Consider the following 21,892-nt stretch of genomic DNA (forward strand, 5'->3'; position numbering starts at 1 on the left):
CCCCTCACTTCGATGCACACACGTGCCTTGGGACCTGGGTGAGTCTTGAGCACACATGGGTCTAACCAGCCATGTGAACAGACAGGCTCTCACACCAGGCCCTACAAGCACCCAGCCACCTCTCTGTTCTTCAGTGCCCTGAGTTGCGGGTGGGGAGAGGCATGAAGCAGACCCTTGGCAGCTCCCCAGGCAGAGTGGTGGGGGCTTGGAAAGGAGCCAGGACTGGGGCTCTACTGTGGGGGGGAGCAAGGTCAGCCGCCAAGTTTCAGCCACAGGCAGGAGAGCCTGCCCCAGATTTGTCCCAAGCTCCTGCCTGCCACCAGCGGCTTACGACCTTGGTCAACGCCCTTCTCTCTCAGCCTCAGTTTCCCCACCTTGGAGCCCCTCCTGGCACCAATACTGTATGATTCTCCTCCAGGACCCAGGCGCCTGGGGCCCATCTCACCTCGTTGCCAGGTCGTCAGTTTCCTGCTCTGTTCGTGCGGGGTGGGGGCGGGCCAAGGGGCTGGAAGGAAGGGCCCCACCCCCACCTTGGTCCCGGTGGCTGCGGACTTGGGGCGAGAGATAAGTGATCCCCCGCTGGGAGAAAGGGGAACCTAGGGCGAAGAGGAGAAGGAGCCCGCGGCTGACTAGGGGCGAGTGCTCAGGGACCGGCGGCGGGAAGGGGCGGGCGGGGTAGGGGGGGAAGAGCGCAGGGGGGCGGGCAGGCTGCGGGCGGGAGGGCGGGGGAGGCGGGGAGCGCAGCCAGCGCTGCACAGAGCGAGCTAGCGAGCGAGCGAGCAGGGGAGGCAGCGAGAGCCGGAGCGGCGGGCCGGGCGGCCGCGCCGGCGAGCGGACTAGCGGGCGGTGAGCAGCGCGGAGCGCGCGGGGCACCGAGGAGCGGGCGCGGCGGGCGCAGCGCGCGGCGGCCCGAGCGGAGAGGCCCGAGCGGCGCCGCCCCCGTCGCCCCTGCGGGGCCCCCGCCGGGAGCCCGAGGAGGGAGGGGGGCGGCATGGACCGGCGGCCCGGGGCGCGGGGGCGCTAGGCCCCCGGAGGGGCGCCCCTAGTCTAGCCACCGCTGGTGCCGCCGGGCCGCCCTCCGCAGCCGCGCGCCCCGCCCGCTCCAGCCGCCCCCCGGGCCGCCGCCGGCCCATGAGCCCCGACCTCAAAGTTTGCGGCGGGCGGGCGGGCGCGGAGCCTCCAAGATGCCGTTCCACCCGGTGACGGCAGCGTTGATGTACCGGGGCATCTACACCGTGCCCAATCTGCTGTCGGAGCAGCGCCCCGTGGACATCCCTGAGGACGAACTGGAGGGTGAGTGCCCCGCCGGGACCCCTGACCGCCGGCCCTCCTACCTGTGCGCCCAGGTGAAGCGCGGACTAGGGGCGCAGGGGGCGGGGGGCCGTCCGCAGGTGCCGGCTGCCAGGTGGACGCTCCAGAGAGCAGCTGCGCGGGGAGGCAGGACCAACTCGCACCTCTGGGTGCCGCGGTGGGGGTAGCCAAGGCTGAGGGGCGGCCCAGCCCCTACCCGCATGGTCCCCCGCGCTGCGGAAACTTGCCGAGCCCCGCAGCGGGGTCACGGGGCCGCGCAGTCCGCGGTGACGGTGCGGCAACGCGACGGTCTGGGTGGGGGTCCAAGCTGCGCCCCCAGCGAGGGCCCGGCCGGAGCACCCGCATCCTGATCCCCTCCGCGGCGCCCGCCCGCGGCTCTGCGCTCGAATTGACATTCCGCTCGTGTCGCTTTTCAAATCCAATCTGCTAGGGCAGCCGGAGAAGGGGGAGAGGGCGACTGCCCTGCTCTTGCCGCCTGCGGGGCTGTCCCCAGTCCCTCCTGCAGCCTTGGCCCCCTCCCCACAACCCTGCGGGGACCCCCAGCCCAGAGCGCTGGGAGGGTGGCCCAGGAGGTGGTGGCGACAACAAGTGGCCAGATTGGGCGGCTTGGTCTCGATAACCAAGCCTGGAAGGGAAAGGCAGAGGCTGGGACCCAAATCTGTTTCCCCTAGTAGTCCCTCTGCCTTTCAGCATGAAGAGGGACCTTAGGCAAGGGGCTGGGCAGGATGAGAGCAGAGGTCAGGGGCTGGGGTCCTTGGACGGAAGATTCTGCAGAGCTGTGAGAACCCTGGGGCCTGCAAGCTCTTTCCCTCCTGGGATGGGGGCAGGTTCTCAGGCCTTCCATCCCCCAGACCTCTTAGGGCCCCATGTGGAGTGGAGTGGGGGTTTGAGGCTGATAGTCTTGGGCCCCTGGGATCTACTTTTCTGCTGTTTCGTGAGGGGCTGAGATCTCCAGAGGCCGGGCCTCTCTTCAGTTATCTTGGGGCCAAGGGTTTCTGCGATCTGGAGCTCATCAGGGATTGGGGGGTGCAGCTGAGACACCAATGCAGTCAGGGATGATGATGGGAACACAGGGGAAGTCATGTAGAGGGGTCTTCCCTCATCCCCCAGCCCTGGAGAGGGTAGATCTTGGGGGAGTCAGACTGGGTGAAGGGAAGATCAAGAGGGAGAAGGTAGCTACCCTTCCCCCAACATATACACCCTGTACCATAGACTATGAGCCACCTGCTCCTCTCAAGTCCCCTGAAAGTCCCCAGAGGCTGGCAGAGCCACGGAGACAGGGTCTGGTGTCTGAATCAGGCAGAACAGAGAGATGAGTGCTGCTGCCTTGAATCCCAAAGTCCAAGTGTCTGCCTTGTCTGTCCAGTGCCTGGGACAAGGAGGAGGTGCAATGAGGACCAAGAGGGCAGGGGATGGGGCACAGCATCTCTTCTCCACCATTGTCTCCTCCTGCCCTAGGTCACCCCGTGACCTGCCAGTGTCTCCCTCCAGGGGCCCTCTGTCCCTTCCTCCTGGCCACTTGGGCAGGGGACAACACTCTCCCCCCCAAAACCCACGCAGCTTCCGCCTCATTCCCTATCTTTGCTCCCAGCACCCCACTCTGACGCTGGTAGCCCGGCTATGGGCCTGGCTGGGTCTCTCCTCTCTTGTTCTCCCAGCCCTGGGGTGCAGACCTGAGAAGCTGAGAAGAGGCTGGGATAGAGGGGTGAGCAGGCACAGGGAGGGCAGTGCAGGGGTGAGGAGGCCGCAGGCTCCACTTGGGCTGCCTGGCGGGCACACTGGCAGAAACCCAGCAGTGTTAGTCACCAGCCACACCAAACGCACTCCCTGCTTCTCTCCTCTTCCTCTCTCCTGGGCCCTGAGGAGCAGAGGGACCGTGGCACAGGGGCATCTGAAGGGCAGGGCCCTCCTTGGGGTGACCAGGAGGGGGTCGGGGAACAAGCAGGTGCCTGGGTGACCCCAGCCCATCTCCTAGCCTGCGGGCAGCTGTAGATGAGGGCAAGAAGTCCTCCATGGCTGACCCCCCCTTCTTGCCTGTGGGCGTTCCAAAAGCCCTCCTGGGGGACCAAGTCTCTGCAGGCCCCGGTGGTCCTTGAGTGCCGGGGCTGGATGGAAAAGGTGGCAGACCCCCGTCCCCCTGCCGCCCAGTGCCTGGGTAAGACCAGGCCCTTTGCGGAAAGGACACCCACCAGTGGGGGACCCACATGTGCAGAGAAGAGGAAGCCCGGCAGCTTGGGATGAAATGCTGCAGACATTATGTGCCTGCCGCAGAAATCCAGGGGGCGGTTAGTCTGAGGGGGAGAGGGACAAGGGAGGTGGAGAGCGCAAGGGGTGGATGAGGGCTTTCCAGCCAGGCAGGCCTGGGTTCGAATCTCTGTACCGTCCGCTTACAGAGTGACCTTGGACTATCACTTGGCCTTTCTCCCCTCGGTGTCTCCATCTGTGAAAGGGGCTTGGCATCGTCCCTCCCCAGGGCTGCTGGTGGCAGACGACACAATGGAGGCTCTTATCGAAGGGACTGGTATGCAGCAGGGGCTTGCTGACCCCGATGCTGCCGCAGGGGTGGCCAAGTAGGGGGGTTCTTGCAGGAGTAAGATCCTGGAGTGTGGAGAGATTGGTGAAGCTCTTGAGTTAAGAACCCAGGATGGACGGGGGGACAGGGCAGGAAGGCTGCCTCCGCAAAAGGCTGGGTAGAAGAGTCCTTGAAGGTCTGGCAAAGGCACCTGGGGACCTGTGGCCTTAGGGAGCCGTGGGTGGCAGTTGGCAGGGTAGACGCGGCTGGGCAAAGCTGGCCCGGAGCCTGTCTGACCCTGGAGAAGGAGAGACACAGGCTTTCCAGCTTCTCCCTGTATCTCACACCCCGTCTCATCCCTGCCATGACACACACACCCAGCCAAGCCTCCCAGGGTCTGCGGGAGCATGGAGGCTGGCCCAGGGGCATCAGCGGACTTGAGCACCTGAGGGTAGGAGTGCAGTGGCTGCAAGTCCTAGGCCAGCCCTTTCTGGCCAGAGAGAAGAGGAAGGAGACAGACAGACAGGCAGACAGTCACCAGGGCAGGGTTCTGAGGTTGGCACTTGGCCTGCTCAGTCAGACAGTGGAGCCCACACTGAGAGTGGCCAAATAGGGCATTCGGAGTGTGGGGGTGGTGGGGGGGGAGCCCCTGACCTGACCGTTTTCCCTGCAAGCCCAACAGCCTCTTCTGCGTAGACTCAGGGCCGCCAAAGTGGTGGGGCGTGGGGCCAATGCCGCGGAGAATGGCAGCTGCGGCAGAGGACAGGCGCTGCCTCCCCATTCACGAGTGACCTCCAGCGTGTGCACCCCGTCTCTGGCCTCCAGCTTCCTGACGGAGGGCTGATGTGCCTTGAGGCCTGTCAGGCTGCCTCAGGGTCTATCACCAAGATTCCCCTGCCCTCTGCTGTCTCCTGTCCAGTCCCGTGCATTTCCTCAGATCTTCCAGAAGAGGACCAGGGGCTCCAACTGAAGTGGCCATGGGCTCTGAGGGCCACACCCGGCTCTGGGGGCCACACCTGGCCAGGGTGGGAGGGACAGCCTCGACCCCAGCTCCTTGCAGGGGAGGGGGCCAGCATCTGTGGCAGTCCCACTGTGAGTCAAGGGTTTTGCCATACCCACCACAAATTTCCCAGTGGGTCTCTACCAAGGAGGAAACTGAGGGACCCGGAAAGATGGGGTGCTTGACTCTGGGTTCCTCCTTCCAAAACCAGCCCCTCACCCAGAAATCTGGGGATGTACCCTCAGCCCAGGTCTCAGCTTGATTCCTCTCTTCTGTGGTGGCCAACACTTACTCTTACTAGGACTGTTAGTGAACTAGGAGTACCCGGGCTCCGAATGATGACCTCACACTGGGTATTGCATGCACTTCTGCCCAGATCTTTTCTGTCTGTGCTGCAGAAGGGTAGGCTCCCCAAATCAGTCATTCATGCATTCACTCACTAGTTCGGTGACGTTTATGCTTGACAGACAGGCACTGTTCCCATCATGGGGCCCCAGCGGCAGCCTTCATAGTTCATTCATAGTCCAGTGTGGTCCATGCAAGGGCAGGGCAGGGTCTGTGGGCGCCCAGAAGCAGGTTGAACTCAGCTGGGGTGCAGGGAGGACACCAGGAAGGTGATGCTGTTTATGCCAGGAACCTGAGAGGTAGCCAAGCTTGCCAGGGTTTGGGGAAGAACTTCCAAGGGAAAGGAGTTCCCTGTTCAAAGGCCTGGACGTGGAACCCTCCTGGTGCTCACCAGGGCTGAAAAGGCCCCTCGGGCTAGAGTTCAGGACACCTGAGCTGGGAGAGCCTGGGACTGGGTCAGGGTGGTAGAAGTGGTGGACGGTGTGTCTTGTTGCTCTGTTGGTGCCTTAGTCTGTACCTGGAGACCCTTAAGCCATAGGACCCCATTAGCCACCTTCATGACAGCCGGGGCCCCCCTTAGAGATCTCTGGTGGTGGGGAGCTTACCATCTTGTCAGTGGCCTGGGAGAATGGTAGGTGGGAGTTGGCTTGGAGTTCCAAGTCTGGGATTTATAGAAACCCCTGGGCCTGTGGCCCAGATCTCCTATCCCAGTTGCTTTCCGGCCTAGGGGGCCCCTGGTCAGACCAGATTCTCTGGCCCAGCCTAGGGTGGGTGGGTATGGTCCAGAGTCAGAGGATCTGGGGGTCCGCTTGGCTACCGCCCACCGTCTCTGTCTTGGCCTGCGTGCCGTCTGGTCTAACCTCCAGGCCTTGGGTGCAGACACCAGGTAGGAGGAGCTGGATGAGATTTTGGGCCCTTGACCCAAGCTTCCTTGCCCCAGCCCCTAGTCTGTGATGGGGCCAGTGGGATTAGGGCCCCCATAGCACAGGATTCCACAGTCTGTTTTAGGGGTTCATAGTCCCTTTAGGCCAGGCCTGGGCCAGCCTGATTCCTGCTCTCACCAGAAATTGCCTTGACCCCAAACTGACCCCAGTCTGGCTGCTTTGCCTCTCTGTGCCTCAGTTTCCAGGTCTGCAGTGTGGACCATTTTCATCTGTCTCTGCTTCCAAATACACCCACACTCACACCCAGAGACAGGATTCTGTCTGCTGAATCCCAGCCAGGGGACAGCTTAGGCAAAGGCCAAGAGGCTGGCAGGTGAACAAGGGTGCTGGAGCAGGCGGTGTGAGTGGGGTGAGGTTCCCGTCTTGGCCAAAGAAAAATGCTCTTGAGGGCTCTTCCTGGGCTGAGTGGCCACGAAGGGATAGCAGGTAGAACTAAGGTGAGCAGGGAGAGGTTAGGACCCTTCAACAGCTCCTGGACATGCTTGGTAAAACCCCTTGTTGTACCCACATCACTACTGGGCATTCTACTGTGGGTGGGACTGGTCCCAGCTCACTCACTGCTCCCAGCCCAGTGCATTGTTCTCTGTTCCTGTCACCCAGATCCTCAGGTCTCTGTCTCCCTTTCTGTACGATGCAGGGGACCATCTCCACATCTGAGCAGGCCTGGGCTGGCTGGGGCCCCTCCATCCAGCCTCCACCTTCCCCCTAACCTCGGGCTGGGGAGGCAGTCTCTGCACGGAACTGTCAGCCTGACTCTGAGCGGGGAGCTGATGGCTGCCTCATGGGGCATCCTTAAGGAGTGCTGGCTGGAGTTTCCAAGCCGAGCCCAGGGGAGGAAGCATGCGATAAGGATGAGGGGGAGTGGGTGATGGAAGGAATGAGGGGTGGACAGGGAAGTCTTTGGCCCCTCACAGAGTGGCCACTGCAGCCAGGCCCCAGGAGCCCGCTCTGGGGGCGGGACTCATGCTTACCCGCCACACGGGGTCGTCGTGAGCACGCCCTAGGAGGCTGTGGGAGCCTGGCTGGAAGAAGAAGGACGCCCCCACCCCCCATCCCCAGGGTGATCCTGGCCGTGCTGCAGGCTTGGGCATACCTTTGCCGCCTGACTCGGCCGGCCCTGAGCTCCAGGAAGGCAGTGCTGTGGTGGACACTCGGGCCACCACCTGCCACTTGTCTCTGACAAGACCTGCAGGCTCCCTGGTGGATTCTTAGAGCCGGGCTCAGGCTGCAGGTTTGGGGATGCCGGTGGCTTAGGGAAGGGGTGTTGGGGACAGAGGCGAGGTCCCAACCTGCTCTGCTCCCCCCACAGAGATCCGTGAGGCCTTCAAAGTCTTTGACCGCGATGGCAATGGCTTCATCTCCAAGCAGGAGCTGGGCACGGCCATGCGCTCCCTGGGCTACATGCCCAATGAGGTGGAGCTGGAAGTTATCATCCAGAGGCTGGACATGGATGGTGAGCACCAACCCCTGCCTCCGTCTCCTCACCCCTCACCTGGGCCTCTGAGGCCGAGCCCACCCTCCAGGTACCCCCAAGCCCATGGCGGTAGGCAGCCAGATCTGGCCTCATTTCGCAGCCTGGAGAATAGACACTAGAGTGCGATGGCCCCAGCCACACCCACACACGGAGGTTTAGAGACTCTGCCTCTCTAGCTCTGCATTCTGAGCAATTTTTTTTTTTTAATTTTTTTAAAGATTTTATTTATTTATTTGAGAGAGAGACAGTGAGAGAGAACATGAGTGAGGAGAAGGTCAGAGGGAGAAGCAGACTCCCCATGGAGCTGGGAGCCCGATGTGGGACTCGATCCCGGGACTCCAGGATCATGACCTGAGCCGAAGGCAGTCGTCCAACCAACTGAGCCACCCAGGCACCCCCGCAATTTGTTTTTTTTAAGATAGTATTTTTAAGTCATCTCTACGCCCAATGTGGGGCTCAAACTTGCAACCTCGAGACCAAGAGTTGCTTACTGTACGGACTGAGCCAGCCAGGTGCCTCCCGAGCAATTTTTTTAAAGCACAGAGAAGTAGAAAGGCTATACTAAGTACCCCAGGTCCCATCACCCCAAATAAAATATCATTTAGTCGTATTTGCCACCCGGCATTTTATTAAGGAAAACCTAGTAAAAAAGGCTGGTAATATCCAGTCTCCTCTTCTTGTCCCCCCCACCCCCACCATGGGCCTCCATCCCTGCCTTCCCTCCACCCACAGAGCAGGTGGTGGTCTGTGCAGTTTGTGCCCTGAGTTTCAGTTCCTGTCTGTGGGGTGAGGATGCCAGGCCCCACACCTGCTGGGAAGCCACGTTTCTGAGTAAAATGCAAGGCTCTCCCATGTGCTCGGGCCCATCTGCTGCACCCCATCTCCACTTTGCAATCACCATATTTGGTTTTAGTCCCTGAAAATAACTCAAGGCTCAGAGGAGGTGGGACCTGCCCAAGGTACCCTGTGACCTGAGGTGGCCCAGAACCCAGCCTGGTTGTCAGCTGGCCCATTGATTGGACCTGTGCCTGCCCTAGGTGATGGCCAAGTGGACTTTGAGGAGTTTGTGACCCTCCTGGGACCCAAGCTTTCCACCTCGGGGATCCCAGAGAAGTTCCATGGCACTGACTTTGACACTGTCTTCTGGAAGGTAAGTGTTGTCTGGTTGGGACTTAGGGTTGTACACACTGTGGAGGGCTGTACAGGGTCAGTGAATGGCCAGGGCATCTGTCCCCTGGAGGTCTTATCTTCCAGAGGGCCAGGGGCCAGCCCGGGGAGGCTGGTGTGGTCAAGGACTCAAGGAATGGAGCGAGTAGTTTCCAGTCCTCCAGAATCCAGAGGCCTGTCACTGGGCTTGTGTGGCAACAGGGTGCTGGGTGGCAGCCGTGGTGGTGGCAGTGGCCAGAGCACTGTGTCTCCTCCCCAACCCAAGTGCGACATGCAGAAGCTGACCGTGGATGAGCTGAAGCGGCTGCTGTACGACACCTTCTGTGAGCACCTGTCCATGAAGGACATTGAGAACATCATCATGACGGAGGAGGAAAGTCACCTGGGCACCGCTGAGGAGTGCCCTGTGGATGTGGAGAGTGAGTGACTGGCCCCCAGACCTCCCCCAACCTAGGGGCAGGCCAACTGCTGGGGGCAGGGGGAGGAGGAGGCCCCGGGGATTGCAGGGAATGGCTGGGGGCCTCCTTGCCCGCCCCACGCCTTGTGTCCCTGTGGGACAAGCCCACGTGCCGGCAGTGCAGGCGGCTCCTGATTCCCCGCTTCGCTGTCCCTGTCTGTCTCTCTCTGGTGCTCCCTGGCGGGTGGCCACAGCCTGCTCCAACCAGCAGATCCGCCAGACGTGTGTGCGCAAGAGCCTGATCTGCGCCTTCGCCATCGCCTTCATCATCAGCGTCATGCTCATCGCGGCCAACCAGGTGCTGCGCAGCGGCATGAAGTAGGCACACGCGGTGCGTGGGGCCCACTCCACACTCCCCACCGCCTGCGGTCCTCTCCTGCACTCGGCTTCCCTGGGCCACCGCCACGTGTACTTCGGGGCCCGAACGTCCAGCAACCCTACCCCTCCTGACCTGAGGGCCCTTGCATGGTCCCGTGGCCTGGCTGCGGAGGGCCTGGTGGTGGTTCCAAGGTGGCCCCCGGCCCCGCCTGCACCTGCCCATGCCTGTATGTAGCACTCACTCTCCCTTCCACTGTCCAGGGGCTCCTGGGAAATCTAGGAGGCATCTGCACAGGGTCCGCTAGCTGATATGGTCACTTAGACAGGAAGTAGCAGCACCCTGTGCCTGGGGCCACAAAGCCAACCTGACCCTTCCCTGAGATTTGTCCAGGGCCTTGGGCCTGGTGGAGATGGGAGCAGGAGGCTTCCTCCTGGAGAGGGGGTAAGGCTGGGGTCTCCTGGGCCCTATTCCCTGGCCAAACCTGAGAAGTCCCCTGGCCTTCTCTAGGGTCCCTTTCTCTGACCCTCCTTAGACTCAAACCCAGCCTTCCTCCAGGCACCCACTGCGGGCAGAGCATTTGCCCATTTCACAGATGAGCAGCCTGAGGCCCAGAGGGCCCCCAGATACGGTGCCCACTTCAACAGGAATTTTTCAGAAAGGGCAAAAGCTCCCAGCAGATGGGGCATCTGAGATGGCCCAGCAGTCTCTGCATCCTCTGAGCCCCACCGGCCTGAGGGCCACACTGCCCACCACCACCCAGCACAGAATCTAGAACTGGCGTGCAGTGAGGCAGGAGGCAGACCAGGGGCCTAGAGGCTCCATATTGCCGAAGAGCCTGTGGGACCGCCCCACCAGCCCAGGGCCTCCTCCAGGCAGAAGCCTTGGGGGAGGGCCCAGTGTCACTGCTGGGCCAAGGGGCTGGTGTAGCCCAGCACTGTGGGTGCCAAGAAACTCAACGAGGCCACTCCCCCAAGTCCAGGGCCTGTCCTCCTGGGTCCCCCAACCTCTCTACACAGGCCAGAGACACAGCTCCCACCGCGCCCCAGTTCTGCCATCTCACGTTCAGGCACCAGCTCAGTATGGGCAGATGTGGGGACTGGAGACAGCGGACGGAGTCCCTGAGCTCTTCTCCCAGATCTGGAGCCCCCTTACACCCGGGTGACCTTCCCAGCCACACTGGCACACCCTCTGCCCAGCCATGCTGAGCCCCCACCGGCCCTCCCAGGAGAAGGGCAAAAGCGCTCCACATCCAGCAGAGAACCTCATCTCAACCCCAGTCCTGCCTGTCCTCGGACCAGGGGCTTGGGGAACAGAGCTGACGGCGCTGGCCAAGGACGAAACACACCACCATGGTGACAGACTTTCTTTATAAACACCCAGAAGGAAGTTTTCTCATCCATCTTCTCAGGATGTCCCATGAGGGCAGGAGGTATAACTGCCTAGAGCAAAGCTAGGACTGGGGCTAGGACCGATGGCTTCAGGAGGCAGCGGGCGGGGCCCCCGTGTCCCCAGGAGGAGCCCTTATCTGTATCGTGACTGACACCAAAGCTGACCGGAGGGGTATCAGGTGGGGATGAGAGGCTCAGCCCCACTGGACGCTGGGCTGCAGGGGCCACCCCCCGGGTGGGGGTGCCCGCAGGGATGGAGGCAGCTCCTGGACTGGCGGCCAGCCTATGGGGTACTGGAAGATGGTGGTTCTCATGGGTTCGGCCCTAGAGAGGAGGAGAAAGTCAGAAAATGAGAATGGGGCCCAGCCCCGGCCCAGGCTGGGCCACCTCCTCTGAGTACCCCCTCTCCCCACCACCCCAGCTATGGTCAGCTGCTTGAGTGACCTTTCTGGAAGGTGGAGCCTCAAACACATGCAGACCCTTCGAGCCAGCAATCTCACCTCCAGGAATGAGCCCAGATGGAACAGCAGGGCTGTGGGGAGAGACTGGCTACAGAAAAAAACCTGTGTCCACCTGTGGGGGACTGATTAAACACACCTGCACGACCACAGCAGCGAATACTAAGCAGCCCGAGTAATGGAGAAGGCAGCCTTGTATGCACTGATACGGAAAGGTGTCATGATGTACTGTGTGAGTAGAGAGAAAAAGCAGCTTATAAAATAATGTATATAGCATGATACTATTTTTGTTTAAAGATATATAACATATATAAATGCATAAAAAAAAACCCTGGAAGACAAAGCAAAATGTTAACAGTGGTTCTATCTGCGTGGTGTAGTTATGGGTGATTTTTTTTTACTTCCTTTATACTTTTCAAGAAAAGTTTTACAAGCATGCAAGCCTTGGAAATCAGAAAAAATATTGTCTAAACTTTTTTTTTAAAAGCCTTATTTCTCATGCAGCTCACTCTCCTTCCCCTGGAGCGGCCACCTGGGAACCCAGGGCCTATGTGGAACATCTGCCCTGGGTGCCCAGCCAGGGGCTGCCTGTCCTCAGGGAGCAGACTGAGGTGCAAAGGCAGTCCCTGGCCCCTGCCCCCCGCCCCCTAGCTCCACATTCCAATGCTTCTGGACTTAATCCCCACCCAGTGGGCTGTTGCAGGGCCTCCAGGCCCCTCACAGGCTACGGAGCACTTTGAACTCACTGGAGAGCTCATGTCTCCCCTGTGGGACTGGAGCTCTCATGTGGAAGAGACCAGGAGGCTAGGGGTGGTGTCCGCTGGTCCCCCAGGAGCCGGAGCCAGGCCTGGCACAGAGAGGCCACCCAGTGAATTTCTGCTGATGACGAGGAGTCTCGCTAAGTGCCCTTACTGACTAGGCACTGCCTTGGGCCAGACACCAAGGTCTAGAGAAACCTCAAGCACCTTCATAGAACCCCATTTGATAGATGAGGCAAATGAGGGGTGAAGAGTCAGTCACACAGAGTCAGGGATTGGGGGATTAGGGGCTAACGGGCAACGTGAATGTGTGCTCCAGACACTGCCCCCAGGCCGCAGGCCCAGCTCTCAGTGGAGGCTGGGATCCAGACACCAGCCCTCTGCCAAGGGGGAAAGTCCTGGGCCTCTGAGAGGTTTGGAGAGACCTCAGGCCTCCAATGCAGAGGTGGTGGCTGGGGTCAGGAGCCCTGGGGGTTTGCCTTGCCGCCACCACTGCCCCCCAGCCTGACACTCTTGGGGCCTGACAGGCAGGAGGGAGCCCACTCGAGGACTTCAAGCGGCCTCCTGGTACAAGAGGCCAGGGAAATCCCCTGCTTAGCTGCTCGCTGCCTGCTGGAGAGTCCGGGAAGCAGCTCCCAGCGTGATTTATGGCACTGAGGAGACTTCATAAACTCCGCCAGCTGCAGAGAAGGGTGGGAGTAGGGGAGCTCCGCCGTTGCTGGAAGGGAGAGCCCCAGCTGCCAGCCAACCCCGGGCTTCCCGCAGGGTTAAAGTGACTGCAATTCTCTGCAGAGAGGGTGTGATCCTGGCGAACCCCTTCCCGTGAGCCCCAGATCCTTCTCTAGAAGATGGGGCCGATTCCTGGGCAGCTGGGGCCTCCCACCAACATAAGGGCAGCCCCTTCATGGGCTCAGACCTGGACACATTCTCAGGGCCCCTGAGCTCCTGGAGCATACCCCTCCTGTCCCACACAGAGTGCACGGGACACGGGTACACAAGGCCAACTGTGGCCTCTCTCGTGGCCGGTGTGCCCTCGGTGCAAGGACAGGAGCAGCTCTTTTGCTTTTCCCCAGTCACGGTTCTGAGCCGAAGAAAAGAGTCTTAGGGAAGCGCCTGGGCTGGAACAGAGGTGCCAGTCCGGAGAGAGGTGCAAAAGGGGAGATTAAGAGGGATAAAGTCACAATCTGAAGAGCCAACAATGGAAAACAGGGACAAGCACTGGCCTTGCCGGGGGATTAGTCCACGTCTGAGGCCAGCCTCTCCCTCTTGCCACTGTCTGCTCTGGGCAGATCCCTCAGGATCAATGGGCCAAGAAGGACGGTGCAACGTGCCAGGCTGGGGGCTCACAGGGCCTCTATTTCTCCCTTTTACAAGAAGGGTTGGCCTGGTACACCTCGAAGCCGTGGCTCAGGCCACGGGGTTGGAGACCTCAGGTGCAGGAGGCCCCATGAGGACCGGGCAGCCATCTTCGCCCTGTACCTCAGGGGAGGAAACACACCCAGAGAAGAGGAGCCACCAGACCGGTCCCCAGAAGGGGTCCAAAGCACCAACACCCAGGGAATAGTCCTCCAGGCCAGGGACCCTGCTCCCCTACATGCTCAGAAGCAGGCAACATGGCCTGAGCCTGTGCCAAGCCTGAACGGCAACAATGTGAGCTCGGCGCTGAGAGGAGGGCGTCTTAGCTAAAGCCTGAAGGATGAGTCTGCTTTGCCAGGCAGAGGTGGGGAAGCAGTTCCAGGCAGACAGAGTAGTGTACCGGTGCTGCACCAAACCAGAAATGCCCACCACATCCAAGAAGCCGCCAGCATCCCGAGGGACTGACAGAAGCCAGATGGGAGAGGTGAGGAGACTGCATGCGCTTGGGCTTCCCTGGGGTCAAGCTGGGTGGCAGAGTGCAGAGTCCCTGAGGTAGAGGAAGCCCAGGAGGGTTGACGAAGGGGTCGGGGCCAGGTCAAGGCCTCGGAGTATTTTAGAAGCGGGCTGGGGTTGTTCTGTGGAGGACAGTCAGGAGGGGCAGAGTGCAGGTGGGAGACCGGGAGGGACTGCTGCATCTGTGGGGGAAGCTGGGGTACATGAAGGGCACAGAGGGAACGGTCTCTGTGGGGCTGCTTCCAGGGTAAGAGACTCAGGGACCAGGACAAAGCAGCCTGGGGACTTGAATCCACCTCCCCTGACCCAGCAGGGGCCCTGCCACAAGTGGACGGGCAGAGCCCAATACCCATGGGCTGCAGACTAAAGGGCTCTCCTTCCTGAGACCGCCCTATGGGAGAGGGCTTGAGGAACACCGAAGCAGTGACGGCCAAGGTAATAAATGGTCACCTCCCTTTCAGCAACGTTTTTCTTGAGTCCAGAGAGGCCTGTTCTGCCCCAACAGCAATCCATTCTGCCTCTGAGCCCTTGGGAGGCAGGTGGAAAGGTACACAGGCGCAGAGGACAAAGGGTTGCCGAGAAAAACAGGTCCTCTGGAAGGGGCCAGCTCAGGTGCCCAGGTGTGTGAGGGGCACAAAGGACAGGCCTGACACTCCCTAGAGCTTAGGGTGGTCCCCAGTTGCAGGCCCCACCCCAGAAATAGCTACTGCTCTCCCAGCTGGGAGACTGCTGCTGCCACGACTACTCCAGACCTCCAGCTTGGCGGGAGCCCTTGGTGACAGAGGTAGCCTAGGGTCTAGACCAAACAGGGGCTTCAGCTCTTTCTCAAGAGACAGTTCAGTGTTCAGTGCTGCTGAAGATAGCGGGTGTGAGACCAGGACGTTCACACTCTCCTGGAGGGGTTGAGATCCCTCAGCCACAAACCAGGGGCAACGATCCCCTTAAATGCCCAGGGCCAAGGGCCAGGCACACCATGGCACCCAGCACCCCTAATTATCAATGCTCACCACCTCTACCTGAGACTCTGGGCCTGTCATTCAGCCTCAGTTTCTCCACCTCATCCCCCAGTCCTGAGTCTCATGGTCATAAGCATCCTGCACTGGATAGCACTGGGACACATCTGTCCCTAGGTGGGGAATTCTGGTCACCCGTCTCTACCCACTCCTACACTTGGGCCAGCCCAGGGACTGGGTCTTCCTGAGCCCTTGTGAAAAGCTCCGGAGGTACCCAGGCTTTCAGAGCTCACTCCCAACAGAATACACACCAAGTCAGAGCAGGGAGGCGAGTGGGGAACACAGTTGAGACCCACAGGTAGCCAGGTCCAAGCAGGAGGAGAGTGGGGAAGGCCTTAGAACTCTCTGGATGTCTCCTACCAGCCCCAGCCCTCTGACACACAGCTGATGGGGCCTGGGGCTCGAGACATGGATCGCTGGACAAGTCCCAAAGGAGCACTCCCCTGACCCAAATCACAACCACCTCAGACAGAATCAAAAGGGATGGACATCATACTCTAACATATGTGTCTGTACTGTATTGTTTAAGGTAAGGGGACAAAACGACGCAGATCTAAAACAGCTAAGAAACAACTAAAAGTTGGGGTGCCTGGGTGGCTCAGTTAGTTGAGGACCTGACTCTTGATTTTGACTCAGACAGTTATTTCAGTGTTGTGAGATTGAGCCCTGCATCAGGCTCCATGCAAGGTGCAGAGCCTGCTTAAGATTCTCCCTCTCTCTGCTGTGCCCCATCATACTTGCAACTCACGCTCTCTCAAACAAAAAACAAAAAACCCAACAACTAAAGGTTAATCTTAAAATGGTTTAACAAAGGGGCACCTGCGTGGCTCAGCGGGTTAAAGCCTCTGCCTTCGGCTCGGGTCATGATCCCAGTGTCCTGGGATCGAGCCCCACGTGGGGCTCTCTGCTCAGCAGGGAGCCTGCTTCCCTTCCTCTCTCTCTGCCTACTTGTGAACTTGTGATCTCTGTCAAATAAATTAAAAAAAAAAAAAAAAAAAAAAGGTTTAACAAAAAGCTCTCTCCACGGGGACATGGAGAGAACGCCAGAAGTTTAGTCCCCACCTCCTGGCAGAGCTCTTAGAGGCAAGGCCTTACCCTCAACTGTCCAGCCAGGTCCCCTCAGCCCAGGCCAGGCCATTGTTGCAATGGACCATACCACAAAGACAATAGGGTCTGAAGCCCCATTGCAAGACAGGCAAAGTAAGGCAACCCAGTGCAAGCAGCTTTACAAAGTCGCAGGGAGCTCACAGGCACATCTGGTAGCCCCTTCCCTGCTCTCTCCCTCCTTCAACACCCGGCAGAAGAGTTCAGGAGCCCTGGGACCACAGGCAGCACACACCTGAGGGCCCCTGACCCAGGGTGCTCCACCTACTTCTGAGCATATTGAGTGCCAGGCCCCAGCAGCAGCTCGGCCCAGCCGCCCCAGCCCCCTCCTCAAGGAGGCAGTGGGACAGTGAGAGTGAGCTAGTCACATCTCTGAGTAATCCCAGCTCTGCCTTTTGGCCGTGTGCCCTTGGGCAAGTCACACCCTTACCTCCCCCTCTATAGGGTTGGGGTAACTGCACCTATCTGGCAGGGCCCGAGAGGAGACAGCTCAGTGACTGGCACCCTGTGGGTTTCCAGAACCACAATCAGGCCCCTCCTTCTGGCAATGGACTTGGTGATGTCCAGTCAGGCTGGCCTGGCCACCTGCCTCCCCTTCAGCCAGCACAGATGCCAACTGAGGGAGGAGCCACCAAGGCGGGAGAATGAGGCTTGGGAAAAGAACCCTTAAATGAATGCTCCTCAGCCTTTGGCCTGGGCCTGGGGACCCAAGAGTCCCAGTGTGGCTCCTCCCTTGAGGAGCTCTGTGGGGGCATCCATATCTGGTCCCTGGGCCAAGGCAGTTCATGGAGACCACTCAGCTTCCAGCGAGGGCAGGCTGGCTAGCATACTCTCCCAGAGGGCATAGGAGACGTGGACCCACGAGACTGTACCTGCTGCTTGGAGCTGAGCTCAGCCGCTTGGCTCTCTTTTCCAACCAGTCTTCCAGACGGGCCTCAGGGAGCTCGACGACATCTAGTGGCCATTCCCTGGCCCGCCTCTCCTCTGTGGAGATAGGGAAACAGAGGTGAGTGAGGGGCACAGTCACCCCTGGCTGGACCCCAACCTCCCACAAAGCAGCCAGAACCTTCCTGGGGATGAATGCACAAGCTGGGAGGCCAGGAGCAGAGCCACTGGGCAGTCCCTACCACGCAGCTCCCTTCCTGCCCCTCTGGGTCTCACTCTGCTTCCTCATTAAGTGGAGATAAAACACTGGCTGCCTCCCAAGCTTTTTGCAGTTGGGACACATGATAAAGCATTAGAGAGCCTGGTCTTCAAGAGGGGCCCAAACCTGGGGGCAGAGAGGAAACGTGGGTTGCAGACCAGGGCAGAGCAGGATTTGGGTCTCTGCCCTGCTGCCTGCCAGGTCTCTCTGACCCTTGGCAGGGGAAGGAGCCTCAGCTTCCTGGTTTCCTTTTCTTTCCTTTTTCCTTTCTTTCTTTTTATATTGTACTTATTTGCCAGAAAGAGAGAGAGAGATTGAGAGAGTGAGCACAGCAGAGGGAGAAGTAGGCTCCCCGCTGAGCAGGGAGCCTGATGTGGGGCTCGATCCCAGCACCCTGGGATCACAACCCAAGATGAAGGCAGACGTCCATCCAACTGAGCCACCCAGGTGCCCCATCCTGGTTTCTCTTCTCATAAAATATCCTGTAAGAACCTCTGCTCACTTCAAAGTGAGTCAACGGTTCAAACAAGCTGAGTGTGAGATGGGTCAGGATCTCTGGGAGATGTGGGATAGGGCCTGGGGGCCAGAGGAAAACAATCTGACTCGGGCACCAACGGGGACCAGGGCCTGGGCTAGCACTGCACACACTTCATCCTACTTCACCTTTACAACGTGTCAGGATATTACCTCTAAGAGGTTTAGCTCTGTGCCAAGGTCACGGGGGATGTGGCAGAGCGAGGACTATCAGAGGTGCAACCGGGGGGTGAGGGGGTGCACACCTCTGCTTCCAGCCCCTCAGGCTTCCCCCATCCCTGTCTACCAAGCCCCATTTCCCGCTGCAGGCCCACAGGCCTAGGCTCTCCACACCATGGGCCAACAGTTCCCTGAGAGCCCACGGCCAGTGAAGAGCTGCCACCACTGCCAGGATTTGCTGGCAAGGCCTGTGGGGTCTCACTTCTGCTCTGGGAGAGCTCCTAGAAACCCTGTGTCTGGGCCAGAGCAGTGCGTGGCCTGAAGGTTATGACTGGTCAGTAGCGGGAGAGGGGGGGCGGTGAGGCCCACTGGGGATTAGGGAAAAGGCCAAGCTGCCCTGGACACTCATTGCCTGCCCTGCGGCCACCTGGACAGAGGGAAGAGTGGGCAGCAGCACCCTGGGAGGACAGAATCAGCCTCTCACTGCGGGGGGCTCATGTGAGGTCCTTCTGCCCTGGGCTAGCTTCAGTTTCTCCATCTGTTCCATGAGGGGCTGCATGAGAAGATTGACTAAGACCATCTAAGTGCAAATGGCCTTGTTCTCTAACTGGAGAAATGGGAAGTGAATTTCCCAAAAGCAGACATAGCAGTTTCCACGGGGAACTAAACTTGTTCTTCCCTGGAATTACTAGACCTGAGAGTTCTGAGGGCAGGGAAGGTGTCCTCGACATCCCTTTGTCCCCAGGATGCAATAGGGGATCTGCCTAGTGCTGAGTAAGGGCTGGAGAAAGATAGTTCCTGATGGAAGGAAGGAAAAAGGATATGCAGGAATGAGAACCCAGCAGGGCACAGATGAGGCTGAGACACACCCTTCAGGGCTGCTGGACAGGAGAGCCCCACATACCACTTCAAACCCCACAGAGAACACAGATGGCCCCCTCATGCCTGCAGCGATGTGGAGGCCTTTCTGACACCCACCCCATCACCTGGGGGCAGCCCTCAGCTTATTCCCACAGGATGACCACAAAAGAGGAGGAGGGGGTGCCTGGGTGGCTCAGTCAGTTAAGCATCTGCCTTTGGCTCAGGTCATGATCCCAGGGTCCTGGAATTGAGCCCTCTGTTGGGCTCCCTGCTCAGTCGGGAGCCTGCTTCTCCCTCTGCTGCTCCCCCTGCTTGTGCTCTCTCTCTCTCTCTCTGGCAAATAAAAAAAATCTTTGAGAGGAAAAAAAAAAAAAGAATCTAAAAAGAAAAAAAAGGAAAAGGAGGTGGGGAGGCAGAGAGCGGTTTTGCAGTCCTCAGATCTGGCACCCCCGCCCCCCGCCTCCAGCAACCCACTTCACGCCCGAACCCAGGGTCCCTGCCAAAACACACCCTCCACCTGGATGCTCAGCTCCTGGAGGTCTCTCTCTGACATGTGGGAAAACCTGCAGTTGGAGCCGAAGTCACACTGGCCTGCAACAGAAGACAGGGAAGACAGTTACTCACCACTTGGAAGAGCTCCCACTGTGTGCAGAGGGGCACCCTGTGGGGGCAAAAGGCTTTAGAGCCTACAGAGTAACAATCCCACGCCCCAAGGAAAAACTTGGAATTTCTCTAGCTCCACCCACCCAAGCAGCCAGAGCAACCTGTCTGGTCCACTCTGCCCCATTCACGACCCTGGGCAGCAAATCGTGAAGCCTTCCGTGATTGGGGTGCACTGGCCTCTGTAGGCTTGTCTGTTGTCACCACTTTCCTGGCCCCTGGCCCCTGTTCCCCAGCCTCAACAAACCACAGTGAGGGGGGGGGGGTCCCTGAAAGGGTCATGCTTCCTCTCTTCAATCCAGGCCCTTGCATCTGCTGTGCTCTCTGCCTGGTACCCACCTGTCCATTTGGCTTGCATGAGCCACTGGACTGCTCCCCAGAAAGGTTTCAATTGTAGCTTCAATCAAGGAGGCACCAAAGCCCAGGAGAGCTTTCTGGATCTCAACCAGGGAGACCAAATTATGTCTCAAAATAGCAGGAGCCTGCAGGTATCTTAAGCCAGCAGAACCTCCCAGTGGTGTTTTCACAGCCAAATGAAGTCTGCTGGGGAGGCCCTTGACCTGTGGTCCTGGTGACCATTCTAGAGGCAGCAGTGTCTCCTGAGGGGAAAACAGCCATTCACCCGTCTTCCTTAAGCCAGCAGCATTACCCCTCCCCAGGGCCAAGCTCTCTTACACACTTAATGGTAATCACCACGGTTTGCCTCTTTGCCTTGGCCATTAGGAAGCTTAGGGCCAAATACCTAGAGAGTATATGGGAACTCAAAGCAAGCATGGAGGAAATGAATCATTCTCTTGGCTTTGTCTTCTTTTTCCTACCCTTATCTTCATCTGCTCTTGGTTCCTTCACTTACTGAGGTTTTCATCTCTTTGAAGTATAATGCACCTTTATTTGGTGAGTGTTGAGCAAATCAACACTTAGCATTCTTGGTTCTAATTCTGAAGCTTCTCATCAAACCTGTTACCATCTCCAGTCCTCCCTGCTGGAGGTTGGGCTCCCAGGCTAACCTAATCAGCCAGTCCATCACAGCCATCAATGTCTCCTAGATTTATTTGCAATCTCCCAGTGCTTGCTTATTCTGGGTGGGCCGGTAAAATCATATTCTAGGTTCAAAGAGCTGAGGAACTAGGCCCTGGAAGTCATTCCCAAGGCACAACCCTTAGGAAGGTCCCAACTGACCAGCTAGCTGACACACCAAGACCATAAATTGGGCTTGGGTGGTGGCTGGGGTAGGGGAGAGGCTCCGCAGAGGTCTGAGCAGGCCAGATGGAGCATGCTGGTCCTAAGGGGGACCCTAACTGAGTAGAACAGGTTACCTGTCAGTAGAAACTTCCTACAAGGCCTCTTGTTCTGTTCATCTAGTAAAATGGCAGCCGCATCTGCAAGAAGAGAGAGGGTCCTGGTTCAGATTCAGGCTGCACACAGGCACTTCCTATCCCCGAAATCAGAAAAGGAAAGAGTTTCCACCCACAGAGGAGTGTAGGAAGTGATGACCACAGGTAGGGATGCTGGGCAGAAGCATCAGAGCTTCAGGTGACCTCAGCCTCTTCCTTCCCACCCAGACCTAGCCAAAGGCAAGAACCAAGTTTTAGGTCTGAGGCTCTTGGCCTTGACCATGCCATGGAACCACCTAGGTAGTTTTATTTATTTATTTTTTAATATTTTATTTATTTATTTTATAGAGCAATCAAAAGTAGGCAGAGAGGCAAGCAGAGAGAGAAAGGGAAGCAGGCTCCCTGCTGAGCAGAGAGCCTGGTGTGGGGCTTGGTTCCAGGACCCCGAGATCATGGCCTGAGCCGAAGGCAGAGGCTTAACCCACTGAGCCACCCAGGCACCGTTTTGTTTTGTTTTAAATCCTGGTATGGTAGACTTCTCATACTGTCTTTGCAACTTCTGTGACTCTGTAATTATTTCAAAATAGAAAGCTAAAAAAATCCTCCTGGTGCCCAGGAAGCCCACCAGTAAGTCCCAGGGCTCAGGCCACGGCCAAGCCTGTAACCTGCTGCTCTCTTGTTCCCTCCTCCGCCCTGCCAGTTGCAGGCCTCCGCAGGACTTCCCAGCTATCTTTCCGGAAGCAAACCTTAACCCTGGTTTCCTCCAATTTTTTGACCTTTATTTTCATCATATACTTATGCTTTGAGTTTTGTGTGTTTCTTGGTAGGTAAAGAATCAATCAGTCAAAATCTGTGAGTAAGACAGGAAGGGGCTCTGACTCAGAGGCTCTGATGTTGCCCTGGGAGCCTGGGCTGGACACTTGCCGCATGGGCCCACTGTCTTTTCTAGAGGCCACTGGAGCAGAGGAAAGACCACAGGTTTCCAAGTTCCCATATACTTGACTCCAGGCAAGTGGCTTTATCTTTCCAAGTCTCTGTTGTTCCACATGTAAAATGGGAAAACAATTCTCCTCTGGTAGGG

At 58.6% G+C, this 21,892-nt stretch overlaps 2 protein-coding genes across 3 annotated transcripts in view; one reads left to right on the forward strand and one right to left on the reverse strand.

Annotated features, from left to right (window-relative positions):
• The first annotated feature begins 920 nt into the window (after positions 1–920).
• Positions 921–10,783, forward strand: CABP7 (calcium binding protein 7). Its single transcript, XM_059408783.1, has 5 exons — positions 921–1,293; positions 7,422–7,565; positions 8,624–8,736; positions 9,019–9,172; positions 9,405–10,783. The coding sequence occupies exons 1-5, from the start codon at positions 1,185–1,187 to the stop codon at positions 9,530–9,532; spliced, it is 648 nt and encodes a 215-aa protein (XP_059264766.1). The 5' UTR covers positions 921–1,184; the 3' UTR covers positions 9,533–10,783.
• A 94-nt stretch (positions 10,784–10,877) lies between these two features.
• Positions 10,878–21,892, reverse strand: part of ZMAT5 (zinc finger matrin-type 5) — a 28,436-nt gene continuing 17,421 nt past the window's right edge. For both annotated transcript variants that reach the window (XM_059408784.1, XM_059408785.1), the window contains exons 3-6: positions 20,794–20,856; positions 19,328–19,408; positions 16,992–17,103; positions 10,878–11,241 (exon numbers count right to left, since the gene is read on the reverse strand). In XM_059408784.1, coding sequence (XP_059264767.1) covers positions 11,112–11,241; positions 16,992–17,103; positions 19,328–19,408; positions 20,794–20,856 — 386 coding nt within the window. In that variant the 3' untranslated portion in view covers positions 10,878–11,111. The remainder of the gene's footprint in view (positions 11,242–16,991; positions 17,104–19,327; positions 19,409–20,793; positions 20,857–21,892) is intronic.

Source organism: Mustela nigripes, chromosome 8, assembly GCF_022355385.1.
Source record: "Mustela nigripes isolate SB6536 chromosome 8, MUSNIG.SB6536, whole genome shotgun sequence".
NCBI classification, from domain to species: Eukaryota; Metazoa; Chordata; class Mammalia; order Carnivora; family Mustelidae; genus Mustela; species Mustela nigripes.